Source organism: Macrobrachium nipponense, chromosome 19 (genome assembly GCF_015104395.2).
Source record: "Macrobrachium nipponense isolate FS-2020 chromosome 19, ASM1510439v2, whole genome shotgun sequence".
In the NCBI taxonomy this organism is placed as follows: Eukaryota; Metazoa; Arthropoda; class Malacostraca; order Decapoda; family Palaemonidae; genus Macrobrachium; species Macrobrachium nipponense.
In genome coordinates this window covers 55,231,881-55,248,899 of record NC_061088.1, presented here as the reverse complement: position 1 = coordinate 55,248,899, position 17,019 = coordinate 55,231,881, and the positions used below count along the sequence as shown (strand labels likewise).

At 38.1% G+C, this 17,019-nt stretch overlaps 1 protein-coding gene across 3 annotated transcripts in view; it reads left to right on the top strand.

Annotated features, from left to right (window-relative positions):
- LOC135217072 (TRAF3-interacting protein 1-like) overlaps positions 1-17,019 on the top strand; it is a 343,407-nt gene that overhangs the window by 148,828 nt on the left and 177,560 nt on the right. For all 3 annotated transcript variants that reach the window (XM_064252769.1, XM_064252754.1, XM_064252762.1), the window contains one exon: positions 200-314. In XM_064252769.1, coding sequence (XP_064108839.1) covers positions 200-314 — 115 coding nt within the window. The remainder of the gene's footprint in view (positions 1-199; positions 315-17,019) is intronic.

The following is a 17,019-nucleotide window of genomic DNA, read 5'->3' as shown; positions in this document are numbered from 1 at the left end:
TGCTTTTTTTAAACTTATTTTCTTTCTATTTCTTTTGCTAACCTGATAATATTCTATATATTTTCAACTTTTCCTGTTCAGTTTGGAAAACTTGGTTAAGAGTTTGGTGATGCCCTTGGCTTTATGATGTGTTCAGACTCATTTTTAAGATCAGTTTTTGTTTGAGTGATATGGAAGTGATCCTTTGATGTCCCAACAGAGCTGCAAGTCGCATGAGCCAGGTAAAGGAATCGGGGAAGGAAAATTCACCACCAGAAGAGATTATTGAAAATGAAGAAGTCATTCCCAGTGGGGAAGGTGCAGTGGATGATGTGGTATGTATATCTCTTAAAAATTGAATTAGCATGCAGGATAACTCCTTTGAGGAATGTTGACAAAAGATGAAAGATACCCTTCTCGTGTGAATCAAACTACCCTAGTTAGTAGTTTAAGAAACTTGCTTTTATTTGAAAGTTCCTAATTTTTCATAGCATAACACTGTTTGTCCTTAAAGGAGTTAATTTTATAGTCCCACCAGGGGTTCCATGAGACAGATTATTGAGTAACAAAAATTGTCTCTTAGCTGATCTTGGCCAAATTAGTGGCTGTTGATACTGTGATAGAATAAATAAACAGACTCAAGGTAGGAAGGGCCTTTGTCCATGCCTATCATTGATTATCCTTGTGTATTACTATTCACTCTTCTGACACAGATGTAGCAGTGGTTCATGGTTGGTAGTACTCTTAGGTCTGCATTATGAAACAAATTTCAGTTGGTACCAAATTATTTGCATTTTTGCTTTCTTAAAAACACGGAGATGTTGCAGTGAAAATAAAGTACATAGCCTTAATCTGCCATGAAAATATTTTTTTTACCTTTTTTGCCAACTTTGTGTGTAATTGCTGCATTTGGTCCAATTGGGGTATTCCCTACAGTCAGGTTTCTTTGCTGGCGTAATGGATCATACATTTAAAGCCCTTTACCCTAAGCTGTCTTTTTAAAAAAATCATAATACAGTATATTCAAAATTTGGATGCCATTCAATAGTTTATTGGTTTACACACACAACTTGAACTCAAGATGTAAAGAACAATGTTATGGGCTAATGTTTCTCCTTTTAATGCCTTGCATTGCAGATCATCCTTATAAATGTACAAACAAAGTGCTATGTTTTACTTTATTCTCTCATTAAATTTCTGTTTGTTCATATATGAAACAAACCTTCGGTCTTAACATTAGGATAAGTCTTCTCGCGCCGACTGGAAATTGGTAGAAAATCAACGAAATTGTATTAGTCACCTCTCAATTAATGTGAGAGTTACGTTCCTGGAGAGCCCATGCTAATTAAAACTAATTGTTTAAACATATTTTTCCCATAAGAAATAACAGTAATAAAGGGGGGTTATGTTCCTGGACTTGGGGAACTATGTCTGCATTATTAATATAATACTGTGTAGGTCAGACAAGAAAGAAAAATAGAACAAAATCTTTTGCTTTTTTAGTAAATAAACAAATCTTTTGCTTTATTAATAAATGCAGTACAAAAAGTCTTTCTCTTTATCAATAAGTACTTGCAGTGCACTGTGCTGCGTCTTTGTTTATGTTAACGACTGTTGTCTGCAGCGAGCGCCACCCTACGCCTTGGCTGTCCCTCCTCACTGTGGTGGGATCACAGGCTCAAAAAACAAGTGGCCAAAATCACCCCCCCCCCACAACATAAACTTAACCAGCTGTCAAACTCACCCTCAGTCACACTTTCCTCTTTACACTCCTGAATACATGTAGGTCATTTGACCTATACTTACACACACACAACAACAAAAACACAAGCACATGTACTCACCCAACTGCAGATACTGAGGGCTATGCTGTGCTGTCCGCTGGTCGAGGTCGCTGAGACACCAACAACAACAACCAAGAACCACAACCCCACAACACAACAACCCAGGACCACAACCCCACAACCCAACAACACAACAACAAACAAGGAACATAACCACAACTCAAACAACACAACACCCAAGGACCACAACTCAACAACACAGCAAACCAACAAGGAACACAACCACAACTCAACAACTCAACAACAAACAAGGAATACAACCACAATAACGACCACTGCACAATCACCAACACAAAAAAACAACACAAAAAGGCATCACACACCCACTAACAACACCAAGGAATCACAACAGCTCACCTACAACAACCCTCAACTACAACAGCTCAAATACAACTCAACAGAAACTCACAAGCACAACAAATCCAACAGCACAGGCACAACAACTCTAAGCAAACTACATCAAACTCAACAACAACCAAACAACAAACCAATAACAGACCGCTGCCAACACTACTGATCTTCACAGGCTCTGCTTAAAGACTGACTGAAACACAGAACTCTTAACAACTAACTCCAGCTGCACCAGCAGACAACCCAGAACTCACCAACAGCCAATTCATTCGTTAACCATCCAACCACCAATTACCCTCTCTCTCTCTCCTCTCTCTCTCTCTCTCTCTCTCTCTCTCTCTCTCTAGGACATTGTCAAATGGAACTCACTTAACTCCTCCATATCGCCCCCTCCCTCGTCTTCTTCTTCTTCCCCCCCTCATTCGTCTTCTTCTTCTGGTTCTTTTTATGATTCTTTTTCTTGTTTTTTTTCCTCCTGTGGTCTTGGGTTTTTCTTGAAAAGTTGCTCTAGAATGGTCTGTGTTGCCTTCTTCCTGTTCTTTAGCACCGCAGTGTAGCAATTTAAACCACTGCTCAGTGAGTCCATCTGCATCTGTTAGATGATGCTTGTGCGCGAGTGATTTGAAAACAACTTTTTGGTGCCATTTCACATTAAATTTTCGTCTTTTTAAACATTTTAAAATATTTTTTAGCTTGCGTTTAATCGGAAACCTGTTAATTAAATGTGTTAAATAACCCTCTTACGCCGACTGGACGTATTTTACGTCGACATTTTTTGTCTCCTGTGTGCCGACTGGACGTATTTTACATCGACTTACAAAAGTTTTTTTTAAAATTCGCGGAAAAATACTTATAGGCCTACCAGCCTAAAACTTTTGAATCACGCGCCTTGGGGGATGCTGGGAGTTCACGGATCAAGGTTTTGTTTTGTTTACAATCATTACACAGGCGCGCAAGCACGAATTTCTTTCTTGCCGCTCTAAAAAGTATCTGTGACACATCTTGGAAATTATTTCGTCACTTTGACATAATTTTTGTACCATTGTAAATTAGCCGTTACATGGAGTATTATATATAAAAATGTGCGCATTTTTATGTAGAATACAACAATAAAATACTCATGATTGTAGCTTTTATCAGTTTCGAGATATTTTTATATAAATAACGATAATTGCCTAAATTTCAACCTTCGGTCAACTTTGACTCTACCGAAATGGTCGAAAAACACAATTGTAAGCTAAAACTCTTATATTTTAGTAATATTCAATCATTTACCTTAATTTTGCAACTAATTGGAAGTCTCTAGCACAATATTTCGATTTATGGTGAATTTATGAAAAAAATTTTTCCTTACGTCCGCGCGGTAACTCTCTTGAAAAAAATCATATATGCGATTGTGGTAATGTTTGCACCATTTTAAAATTAGCCGTTATATAAAGTTTTATATATGGAAATGTGCGCAATTTCATGCACAATACAACTAAAAACAACCCATCGTTGTAGCTTTTATCAGTTTTGAGATATTTTCATATAAATAACGATAATTGCCAAAATTTCAACCTTCGGTCAACTTTGACTCTACCGAAATGGTCAACAAACGCAATTGTAAGCTAAAACTCTTATATTCTAGTAATATTCAAGCATTTACCTTCATTTTGCAACAAATTGGAAGTCTCTAGCACAATATTTCGATTTATGGTGAATTTATGAAAAAAATAACATTTTCTTTACCTCCGCGCGGTAACTCTTCCGAAAAAATCATACGTGCGATTGTGGTAATGTTTGCACCATTTTAAATTAGCCGTTACATAAAGTTTTATATATGAAAATGTGCATAATTTCATGTAGAATACAACAAAAAATAATTGAAGGTTGTAGCTTTTCTCATTTTTGAAATATTTGCATATAAATCACGATAAATAGAAAAAAACCCACGTTCGGTCAACTTTGACTCTACCGAAATGGTCGAAAAACGCAATTGTAAGCTAAAACTCTTACAGTCTAGTAATATTCAGTCATTTATCTTCATCTTGAAACAAATTCGAAGTCTCTAGCAAAATATTTAGATTTATGGTGAATTTAAAAAAAAATCTTTCCTTCCCTCCGCGCGCGGATTCTCCGCCACAAATCTCCGAAATGCGTACGTTCCATTCTCGGAATATTTGCTCCGTTTCATATTAGGCATTTCATAGAGTTTTATATATGAAAATGTGCGCAATTTCATGTAGAATAAAACGAAAAATATTTGAAGGTTGCAGCTTTTCTTATTTTTGAAATAATTGCATATAAAAAATATATATATAAAAAAATTCAACATTCGGTCAACTTTAACTCGTTAGATATGGTAGAAAACTGCAATTGTAAGCTAATACTCTTACAGTAAAGTAATATTCAATCATTTGTCTTCATTTTGAAAGAAATTGGAAGTCTCTAGGACAATATTTAGATTTATGGTGAATTTTTGAAAAAAATATTTGTTTACGTCCGCGCGTTACGAATTCATGCATTATTTTGTGATAATATTTTCTCTGTGTTGCTTTTATCGTTTTACAATGTGTTATATACCAAAATGATCGCAATTTAGTGTAAATTACAACGAAACAAAAAGTAACTTGTTACCTTTAACCGTTTTGCGCACAGCGCGATTTGAATACAATTATATATGAAATTTCTTTTTGCGCTATCATATATCGCATTATTTATATATGATAATGATAATTTATTTCATTTCTGATGGTTGCATACTAAACTTCAGGCAATGACAAAAAAAGGAGCCAAAAATGAACTCTTAATCTTGAAAACTAAGCGCGCTGTGATTTTTTGAAAAAAATATTTTTTCCGCTTCCGCGCTCACTCTGAAACACCTCCGGCACACGGGAGACAATTTTTTTTTCTACCGCTTCGGCGTAAGAGGGTTAAGAGGTGACTGTAGATTCAGAGAGAACTTATGTAATGCAACTAATCCTTGTTCAGTATGTCATGACTGGTCTGTGGGAAAATGGGAGAGGTTTTATGTGAAGGGTTAGTACAAGAGGAAGAAGACTACTCCATCTTTGTTTGATGGTGATTTGTCTTCAGCTTCTTTTGTTCTGCCTCCTCGTGATACTGTTCCTTCCTTAGAGAAGCCTGTTTCAGTTGTTTCTCCGGTGTTAGAACAATTCAACCCCGATTAATTCGTTGTCGGTTAATGTATCCCAGTCAATTCGTCTATGGTCAATTCGTCCCCAAGTCAATTTGTCGTTGGGCAATTCGTCCCCAAGTTAATTCGTCCCCAAGACACAGAAATAAGGCACTTTTCTTCATCATATCCTCTCTTTTTCAAATGCAATTTTTGAAAGAAAGTGTGGAACTATTACTTTAGGAGTAAAATTGTCTTTGGACAGTTTAAATTATTTTTCAGTTCTGGACAGTTCAAAATAAAAAATTTTACTCAGATTGAATTAGTTCTACAGAATAAGCCTATCCATCAACATGGCTACCTGCAAGATTATAGGTTCAGAGAAAGGAAAAAACAAAGTGGTTGATCAAGAGAATTATATATACACAAAAAATAAGGAGAATGCTGATGGACTGAAGATATACTGGAAGTGTGAAAATCATACTTGCAAGGCGAGACTTCATACAGATGAAAACTATATAGCACTTAAGAAGATTGGGATTCATAATCACGCTTCAACTGCTGCATAGGTAAATGCAAAGATACAGTCTCAAATATTAAAGGAAAGTCAATTTCACCTCGAAATGCACCTCGCTCAATTATTGCTAGTGAAATTGAAAAGTTAAACGACTGTACATTGTTGCAAATACCTTATTTTTAACAGTTTAATAGGAATATCAGACAGAGACATGCTGATTCCAATTATCCTGCCACCCCACTTACAAATGTTGGGTACTCCATGCCCAGTGAATACTCTTACCTTGACACTGATGAAAAATTTGTACAGTATGACAGCGAAATATAAGATGCAAGTCAAATGCTAATATTTGCAAGTGACGAAGCACTTAGACATTTAAAGCGATACAAGAATTGGGCGGCAGATGGGACATTTAAATGCTGCTCTAGTATATTTTTTCAGTTCTATATAGTGCACATTCAGATTGATACTTTTAATGTCCCACGATTGTTTGCATTGCTCTCAGACAAAAGTCAAACACATACAGTAGACTTTTTGCCAAAATAAATGAATTACTGCAGAATCAGGGCCCTGATAATATGATTATAGATTTTAAAAAAGCAGCCCATAATGGATTTCTGGAATCATTTTCTGCATCAAATTTGGATTGCTGCTTGTTTCACTTAGGACAAAATGTGTACAAGCATGTTGTGCAAGAAGGAATGAAATGCACATATCATAAAGATGACAGTTTTAGTCTAAAAATGCACTGTTTTGTTCCCCTTGCCTTCCTGCCAGTTGATGATGTTGTGGATGGATATGAACAACTTGTAGATGATGATATTCCACAGTCAGTCGTATCCTATTTTGAAAATAATTATATAAGACCACCTAGAGGAAGAGGAGAAAGAAGGCGACACCTTGAACCACCATTTCCATTAACTATATGGAATGTTTGGGATCGATGTATGTCGGGGATTACTCGTACTACAAATAGTTTAGAAGCCTACCACAGCATACTGAAACACACAGTGAATATAAATCATCCAAATACGTATTTAGAAGCTCATTGATGTGCTTAAATGCGAGGAAAGGTTTTCCAGTGCCAAATTGCAAAAATTGATCCAAGGAGAAAAGCCAAGCCAAAAGAAAAAATACAGACACATGAGAACCTGCGTATAAAAAATGTCACAGAAAAATATGATCCAAAGCAAAAAATTACTTTTCTATTAGTATTTAGTAAGTTGATTATCAATTTGATTGAAAACTTTAAACTCATATATTTGTTGTCAGGTAAAAATAATTATTATTTTCAATTGTTTTTTGGTGTTTTTATTGTAACCCTCTGTCTCTCCCTAAAATGCAATATTCGAAACTAAATTTTGAAGTTATGATGCTTAGACAATAATAAGTCTATATGTCTATGAAATCTTAAAATATATCTAGAATAAGTCAAACAAATTACCTATTTTTTTTGCAGTAACATTAACTTAATTTTAATGCCGTAGAATACAGGTATTTATTAACATGTTTGACAATAAACTCACTAGAGTTTGTATATATTTATAAGCTTGAAAAGGCTAGGCTATTCAAGTAGTTAAATGAAAACTTTTACCAACCCATTACAGTTAACAAACAAAATATTATCTTTGAAAAAAAGAGGAAATAAGATAACTACTCTCAGAGCCTTAAATAAGCATTTCCTTTTAAGTAACCATCAACAATTAACGGTTCAAGAATATTTTCAATATTTACTTTTCCCTCTTGAAGCTGTCACTCTAGCCTAAATAGGCATGTGAGTATGAAGATGCGACGAATTGACCAATGACTAATTGACGTATGGATGAATTGCCCATCGACGAATTGACTTGGGGACGAATTGCCCAACGACGAATTGACTGGGGACAAATTAACTGACAACAAATTGCCGGCGACGAATTGACCTGACACTGTTTCTCCCATACTGGAAGTTTCTCACACCCCCTTCCAATTCATACAATGATTTATCGGGGATGCATTGGGAGGTGCTTCGGGTGGCTTTTTGCATAATTATGCCTCTTCTTTCTCTTTAGGGAGGGGGGGACATCTTATTTGTCTCAATTTCCAGCTCCAGATGCTCAGAGGATGGCAGGAATGTGGCCCTCTCTATGCCTATCAGGAGTACCAACTTTGGAAGGCCTATTCTTGCTACCCTCCAGCACCTCATACCATGGGTGTCCCTTCTCCCCCAGTTCTCCACTATATGGGATCAAGAATGGCATCTACTGAGACGCGTATGGTACCAATTCCGCATCATATTGGGGTTCCTTTGATATTGCGTGGAAGTACCAACAGAATCTTAACGTGTTTCGTCCAGTGTTGTGACATCATAGTGCCAGGGCCATCAGTGACATCACTTTCTAATATGGCGGATGTGGTACTTCACATCCTATCCTTTCTGTAACTACATCAACAACTATGTCTTTTGGAGTAATGACATCAACGAGTGTGTTGATGCATTCGTTTGGATGAACTTTGATGGAGAAATTAACAGAGTTAGAGAAGTTTAATGAAGCATGCAAGAAGATGAGACGTGAGTCCTCTACTTCTTCTTCTTTCTCCTTGTTAGCATCAGCTTCATCATAGTCATCCATTGTTCCTGTGCGTGCTTCAGTTAAGTGATGGTAAATCAAGGACTTTGTGGCTGATCCTCATGCCAAGAAAAGAAGAAAAATTTCTTCTTCTTCCTCTTTGAGCTGGGATTGTCACATCCCATTGAATATGAAGGGTAAGGATTCGGTCATGAACAATATACCCTGGAGGTTGGTGTTTGTTTGGCTACCTCAGTTGTTGCGCTTAGCAATTCTTTGGATGTAGTAATGAAAGTTTCATCAAATTCAGCTTGGGGATTGAGTGCTGATACATGATAGTGCTTATGAATTCTCTTTGATTGTCTGATGATGGTATCGTTTGAGGGCCGACATTGATTTAGGAGGAAAGATGACAACACCCAAATCAAGAGATCTTGTGTCCTGGAATTCAGCTGTTGGTCAGACATTCAAGGTCAAGAATTCCCAGGGGCATGCCTAGTTTTCTTTTGATATGTGAGTGTGGATAGGCATGGGATCAATCAAACGTGAGAGATCAGAGACGTTCGTGTTCAAGATCGAGGAGCATGAAAAGGATTAGACAATCATCTACATGACACAACTAGACTGAGAGATAGGGGTGGTTCTGCCCCGAGAGCGGGTATTCTTGATCATCATATGCCTTCCTCTGTTGGTGACATATTCAATAAAGGGGAAGACTTGGATAATCATGAGTTTCTTTCCACTTATATAGAGGTTATAGATCTGATACACCACCAATTTAATAATCTTTCAAAGAGTACTGAAACTCCTCCAATGATTGCTCCGACTGGCATTGAAGGAAGGAAAAGTATTAAGATGTCCTTTGAATTGCCATATTGTAGTCATAAGAGATATTACACAACTCCAGTTATTCCAGTGTTGGGTAGACAGATTAACCCTGATGTTGTTTGATAGAGACCAGGACTGACATTGGATCAAGTTAGAATGGAATGTCTTACCCTTACATATCAAGAAACTAGTACTGCATTAGAGTTGACTGCCTTTTCAGTGTTTCAGATGGCATCTTGACTAGATTTATGGTCAGCAGCTGTATCCAAAGTAACCTCTTCTGATTCGGCAAGGAGTTCAGCAGATGAGGCAGCTTTTATCAGATTGCTTCAGTCTTGTTCTAAGGTTATCTCATATTTGATCAATCTGAGTGCCAATGTATGGGCTAACATTTTTTTAATGAGAAGAGATGTAGCTCTAGCCAAGATAAGCTGTTCTGTGGATATGGATTCTTTATTATCACTCCAGAATGGTGATATTTTGGGCTCCCAATTGTTGCTGCCAAAGGATAGATTGGAAGAGGCCATTGATTGATGACGAACACGGACTAAAGATAGGCTAGTGCAGCAGGCTCTTAGTAAGTAAGTCTATTGTCAGTCGGCCTAATGCTGGAAAGCAGACTCAACAGACTACTCAAAAAAGATATAGTGAGTTCTATTTCTGCTGCTAAACCTACTCAGTCGGCTGCTTCAGTGAAGAAACCATCTAAACAATGGCCCTTTTGGAGCCAAAATGCAAGAGGAAGGGGAAATAGAGGCAGGGGTACAAGATGATAGAATGGACATGTCCCCACATAGTGCCACCAGTGGGGGGATGCCTCGCAAGCCATTGGGCTTTGTAGCAGATTCAGGGCGGAGCTGTGGGTAGTGGATGTCTTACGGGTAGATTATCTACTTCTCTCCACCTCTTTCAGATTGTCCTCTACTGCACCTTTCTTATGATCTCAGATCTCAGAAACATTTCATTTTGCAAGGTGAATTGAAGAAAATGATGGAGAAGGGAGCTTTGGAGCAAGTAACGCTTCCTTCAGAGGGGTTCCACAGCTGGATCTTCCTGGTACCGAAGGCCAATGGCAATTGGAGGACAGTAATAGATCTGTCAATATTGAACCTTTTTGTCAGACACGAGGTTCAAAATGGAGACTCCAAGGACATTCCTGGCAGCAGTGAGAGAAGGAGACTTTATGCTGACCGTAGACATGAAGGATGCATACTTCCAGATACCAATCCATCATTCATCCTGGAAGTTTCTTCAATTCAGTCTTGCAGAACAGGTGTTTCAGTTCAAGGTGCTATGTTTTGGTCTGACATTGTCTCCTCAAGTATTCAGAAGAGTGGGCTGGTCCTGGCAAAATTCCAAGAGACTTCAGGACAAAGATTGACTGCTTCAGAGTGATCACAGCCTAGGTATAGTGATAAAATTGGAAAAGTTGAATCTAGCCCCCAGTCAAAGGGTTATGTATCTGGGTTAGGGTTGTGGAAACAAAAGTTTTTTTTTTCTTACACCCAGTTTTTGAAACCTTGCTTATAGTCAGTATAGACTTATGGTATTATTTAAGACTAACGCTTTCCTTCTAGAATAGAGGAATTATGCCTTATGTATACGTAGTAGTATGAAGCAGTAAATTTTATGTTTTGCTGCTCAAGGAGTTCATACAAAACTGATGAATTAAAAGTAAGAATGAGGTAGTAACCAACATTGACCAACATGAAATGAAGTATTGTAAACAACCAATCTCATGCATGTTAAGTGGTATTTTGAGTGAATTAAGAACAAAATGTGTAAAATTACCATAAAAAAAGCACAGTAGCATTTAATTTGCTATGTCAGTAAGGATAAAACCATGGATTACTAAGTGAGAATGCATTTCAGTTCAACCAACATTACCCTCAGGAATTCCATGTCTCAAACTTTCACTAGTATATACCATAATTTAATGAAACATCAAGTTATGGCACTGCAAAACACCACTGAAAAGGCCCTGTAAGTTGAGAAGACACTGCAGGAGACAAATCAAACCTCTGGAACAGATTCTGGGAACAAAGTGGTCTCTGCATCTGGGTGTGGTGGAGTGTCTGTTTCTCTTGTGGGGAAGACCAGTGATAGATCTCTTCTCGACAAGATACAACAGAAAACTGGAAGTCTATTGCTCAATTGTCCCCAACATGGCTGCAGTTGCAGAAGACCCCCTGCAACATCCATGGGAAAACTTGGCCATGTATGCCTTCCCTCCATTTTGTCTGATCCGTCAGGTCTTGAACAGAGTGATGAAGTCCCAGAATCTCTTAAGATGATGCTGGTAGCTCCTCTATGACCACAGGCAGAATGGTTTCTGGATCTGCTATCTCTGCTACCAAGTTCCAAGTGAGATACCTCTGACTCCCTGGCACAGTCTACTATGTCAAACTCATATGGAGAGGTATCACCAGTCAATACAGTCCCTTTCTCTTCATGGATGAAGACTATCAAGTATCTCATGCAAGCGAGAGGCTTTTCTCAAAGAACAGCATCGCAAATGTCAGGCTATACAGTGGACCCTCTATATTAACGGGGAATGTGTACCAGACCCCTACAAATAGTTAAAGTCTGCAAATATCTAGAACTTCCTATAAAAACGCTTATAACTGCCTATTTTGAAAGTTCTAATACCAAATGTATACCTTAAATAACATCTTATATCAAAATAATATTCCTTACATTTTTCCTATTACTGTATTAATCTTTGAGATTATGTTATTATAATTTCAAAGTCATCTTAAACTTTAGTACCCTTAAAAGATATATACATATGTACTTCTAAAACCCTCTCAGGAATGTTAATCTATTTCTCTTTGCTAGCAAATGACATCAGCAAAATTTATATGTTTTTTGTCTCCTGGAGATGTGTTATAAGGGGGTAAACCCCTTTTAAATTAGTCTGCCATAAAATCTGTTGGGCCATTGGGAGGTTGCGACATGCAAAACTTCCTCTTTGAGGCATCTGGTAATGTTGAATTGAGTGGGTGGGTTGGAGTCTCTCTCTCTCTCTCTCTCTCTCTCTCTCTCTCTCTCTCTCTCTCTCTCTCTCTCTCTCTCTCAGTGCAATTTTTGTTTCAATCATGTTGTTTAATTAATTCTTTATTCCACATGATCATTGCTTTAGTACTTTAGGTGTTGTTAATTTTCCTGCATTCTTCCTTTCATTCCTTTCATAATTCCTTCTTCTTGCCTTCTCTGCTTCATTCCCTCAGAGTCTGACAGTCCCGTCCGTCTTTATTTCATACATATTAATTCACTAATTATTTAAGAGAGAGAGAGAGAGCTTGCTTGCTTGCTTGCTGACCGTCTCAATCAATTTGCAGCTTTCTTGAGGGATGGAAAAGCCTTAGAAGTCTGAGAGTTGAGAATCATCCCCTAATTAAGAATCTTCAGAGTTTGAACCAATTGGGACTTCAGGAGAAGGTCCTTTGTGCACTTTTCCTCCGAAGGGAGTGAAGAGGCCAGTCGTCTAGATAAAGGCTGATGATGCCTACTAGGTGGAGTTATTTGGCATGAGGAGAGAAACTGAAAGATCTTTCCTTGGAAGATGGACCTCTGGTACTTCCTGGACACTTCTAGGGATATGAAAATATGCATCCTGCATATCCAGAGAGATCATTCAATCACCTGGATGAATGGAAGCCATGTCTGACTGGTTCGTCTCCATCTTGAATTTGGTGTTTTCTACAAAGCCATTGAGGGTGCTTACATCTAATACTCGTCTCCAGCCCCCTGATGCCTTGGGAACTAAAAATAGGCAATTGTAGAAGCCCTGGGATTGGACGTCTGCTTCTTCTTCTATGCAGTAATGGCGTCATCCAATCCTATTGTGTTTTCAGTCTGCTTAGCAAGAGTTCCCACTGTCCAGTCCAGGAAACCGAACACCTCGAAAACTTCAAAAAGATTCTTCACGAAGTAGTCCAATTCCGCAGAAGAAGAAAATCTTGGCCAATGCGAAGGTTATGTGATGAGAAGAGTCAGTGAGGCTAGAGAAGTCTCCTTTGGAGGAGGCAGCGACTCCCAGGGTGGGGCTTCTCTGGTAGCGTAAGGTTCTCTTGATCAAGTGAGAGTGAGAGGGAGGGTGTGCAAACATAGCCTTCCCTTGCTCTCTCTTCATTGAGAGCCCCTCCGTGACCACCTGCAAGGCTTTCTTAGACGAGGTAGAAAGCACCATTTTGGGAGAGAAATCGAGCTGAGTTTCCAACATAAGAAATGTGAAGACAGAAGATGATGGAGCAGCTGGCATGAAGAAGCCAGGATAATTCTCTAAGAATAATTGAAGGAGAAACTTGTACAGGCGGCCCTCGGTTAGCGGCAGGGGTTCCGTTCCTGGCCGCCGACGGCAAGCGATTTTCGACGCTGAGTGATTTTAAAGTCTACGGCCACCGCACACCTTCTTTCGAAACTCTAGACCAGTCAAAGGCGCCGTAATCCCACAATGGCGCAATAAGTAAAATTATATTTATGCAGTATAGTACTATAGGATTTACTGTACAGTACTTTTGGGTGTCTAGAGTATGTAAAGATATAATAAAGTTTATATAGTGTACAGGTAGCTGTAGTGTTCAGGTTACGATTACCATAGTCCGATTTTATGAGAGATCAAATTACAATGGCCTAACTTTATCCATCTTCTAGTTACACAAGTTCAATAACAGCAAAAGAGAATGATGAAAGTATGGTTTTAACGTTATACTCGTTGCGTGAACGGTACAGCCATGAACAACTGAATGAGAAACGACTTTTTTTCTAAGTACAACCGAAATGGATAACATCCGTTTGGCTTGTATTTCAATCATCATACAACAGTACAACATTACCGTAGTTGTTATAAATGGCGTTATGTATAGAATAGAACTGAGATATCTTAATGTAATAAATTTATTTGCTATAGATCAGAGATCAAATTAGATTAAAGATCAATCGGGAAATATACTGTTAAATTTAAACCTAGTTATAACTGAAGCTGAGAAAACTGTTCAAGCTGCTAATGACTATTATCGTACATCGGCAACAAGGATAAAACTGCAGTAAACGTCTGCCATCAAACACAACCGTAGATAAAATGGGATAAAATCATTTTAATCAAAACTACTGTGCTTGAAAGAAGACATTTTACTGTTGGTTTCACGCCGATATAAGATAAATAACGTAAAGTTCGTATTACGATGATATAAAGGATTATTGCGAACGGAATCACATAATTTTTTACGCAATAAACATGCCGCCAACGTAATCTGTTATCAAAAAAAAGTAGTTCACATTCACAACGAGACATATTCAATAAATATTTCCACCTAAAAACACGCTGTATAAGGAAAAATAACTTTGTCTCATATAAGTCAAGTATCTAGATATTCGTTTATGCTAACTAGAAGCAAGAGCATTCGCTCAGAATTGCGTTATGGTGAAACAAACTCGTATTCATCAGCTGATTTCAAACCACAACATTGGCCGCTCCGCGGAATATGGGCTTAAATTTGCCGTAGTATTTTAAAATACAATAATATGAGAATACATACAATATTCTTGAATACAGTGAAATAATGTATAACTTTTTAAAGGATTTATGGAAGAGATGCATAATTAATAAAATAACACAATGCATTTCTCGGAACTGGCGGACAAGAACGAACATGAAAAAACATCCCCTGACAACGTGGAGCGTAGTTACAAAGGCTGACTTAATTTGTATCTTATTTCTGTACAAAAATGAAAATACCTTTATGTAATATATTTTCATACACATTTTAAACATAAAAGCATAAACATTTAAAAAATCGACACATCGACCGCTAAATTTGCACTCTTTTTAACTATATTTTCGTAAGAGGGGCAGACGGCGGCATACAAGAACGAACTTGAAAAAACATTGTAGTCGATAACTTGAAGGGCAGTTTCAAAAGCTGCCTTTTTATCATATTTCTGCACAGAAATAAAAATACTCTATTCGTAATACGTTTTCATACACATTTTAAACATAAAAGCATAAACATTTATAAAATCGACACATCGATCGCTAATTTGCACTTTTTTAAAATCTACATTTTCGGAAGAGCGGCAGGCGGCGGCTCACAAGAAAGAACATGAAAAAACATCGTATTTGATAACGTGAAGGGCAGTTTCAAAAGCTGCCTTTGTATCATATTTCTGTACAGAAATAAAAATGTCTTTCACGTAATGCATTTTCATACACATTTTAAACAAAAGCATGAACATTTATAAATCGACACATCCATAGCTAAATTTGCACTTATGTAACTCGATATTTTCGGCATAGAACAGTGTCAGAGGCATATATTTTACCATAATACCTACGTAATAACTCTCCATAAAATTTGTTAATATAATTTGCATAACCTTTATGGTCTGAACGGCATTTCTACAAATGTATGAACTTGTTAGACAACGGCGCTAGCGGCGCTGTTAACTGAAAATTGTGCCGTAAAGATACCTTTAAAATGCCTTATTTTTTTAATGAATATTTTTGACGACCGCCGTAAAACCGATTCGCCATTGAGTGATTGCGCTGTTTACCGCGGTCCGCCTGTATGCAGTAAGTTGGGGGTGGGGCTTCTCTGGTAGCGTAAGGTTCTCTTGATCAAGTGAGAGTGAGAGGGAGGGTGTGCAAACATAGCCTTCCCTTGCTCTCTCTTCATTGAGAGCCCCTCCGTGACCACCTGCAAGGCTTTCTTAGACGAGGTAGAAAGCACCATTTTGGGAGAGAAATCGAGCTGAGTTTCCCACATAAGAAATGTGAAGACAGATGATGGAGCAGCTGGCATGAAGAAGCCAGGATAATTCTCTAAGAATAAATGAAGGAGAAACTTGTATGCAGAATCTTGTTCCTCATCCTCTTTGTCTTCAAAAGGAACCGGAGAAAAGTCAGTAGCAGTCTTTGTGGTGGTATCTCCTGCAGGAGGAGTTTTCCTGATATAATTCAGGATCTCTGTGAGTTTATTCTTGAATGGAGTGAGAGAGGGATCGTCTGATTTTGAAGTGTGAGCTTGTTGCTGATGATGAGTGTCCTGAAGAAGATGGCACTGAGTGTTGCAAGTCTGCAATAGTCACAGATGCATGGTGAATGAGGGCAAGATCGGGAAGCATGGGAGTGAGAGCTGGGCATGCAAGAGCCAGTGGTGGGCTTGTGGGAGCTTAATGGGAGTGCGCCGGGACTGGGGTCTTAGGTGTGGGAGCCTCGCGACAAGACAGGAGCTCAGGTGACAGGTGACTAGCACGGAGCTTTTGGTGCTTAGAGTCCTTGGGAGAACAGTGCACAGGCGAATCCAATGAGTGAGAAGGCAGCTGCACAGGTGCAAAAACTGAGGGATCTACCCCTTAGCTGCACGAAGGAAGAGCGATGTTGGAGGTGTCCTTATGCCGCTTGAGCGGTATTGGAAACTCGGGAGCCGAATCCAACATGTGCCTTTTCAGTGGCCTGGAAGAGTTAAGGTAGCCCTGAACTTATACTTACATGCAATGTCGCACTCCTATTTATATATGGGTTGATACAAAAAACAGGAATAGCACATCAGTTGCTTATTCTTTTACTTCATTTTTTCTTCATCAAAGCAATAGGTTATTAGAGTTTAATCTAATGCCAGTATATCTTTGTCTACACTTCTCAGATTAGGTAGGATAGTTTCTAATGCCAGTATATCTTTGTCTACACTTCTCAGATTAGGTAGGATAGTTTTCAAGTCTAACAAAGTCCTTTCAAGTCTAACAAAGAGTCGATGACATAGTAAGACTTATCATGCAGTCATATTATTATACAAAACCATATAACTTATCAAAACAAATTCCTATTGGCTT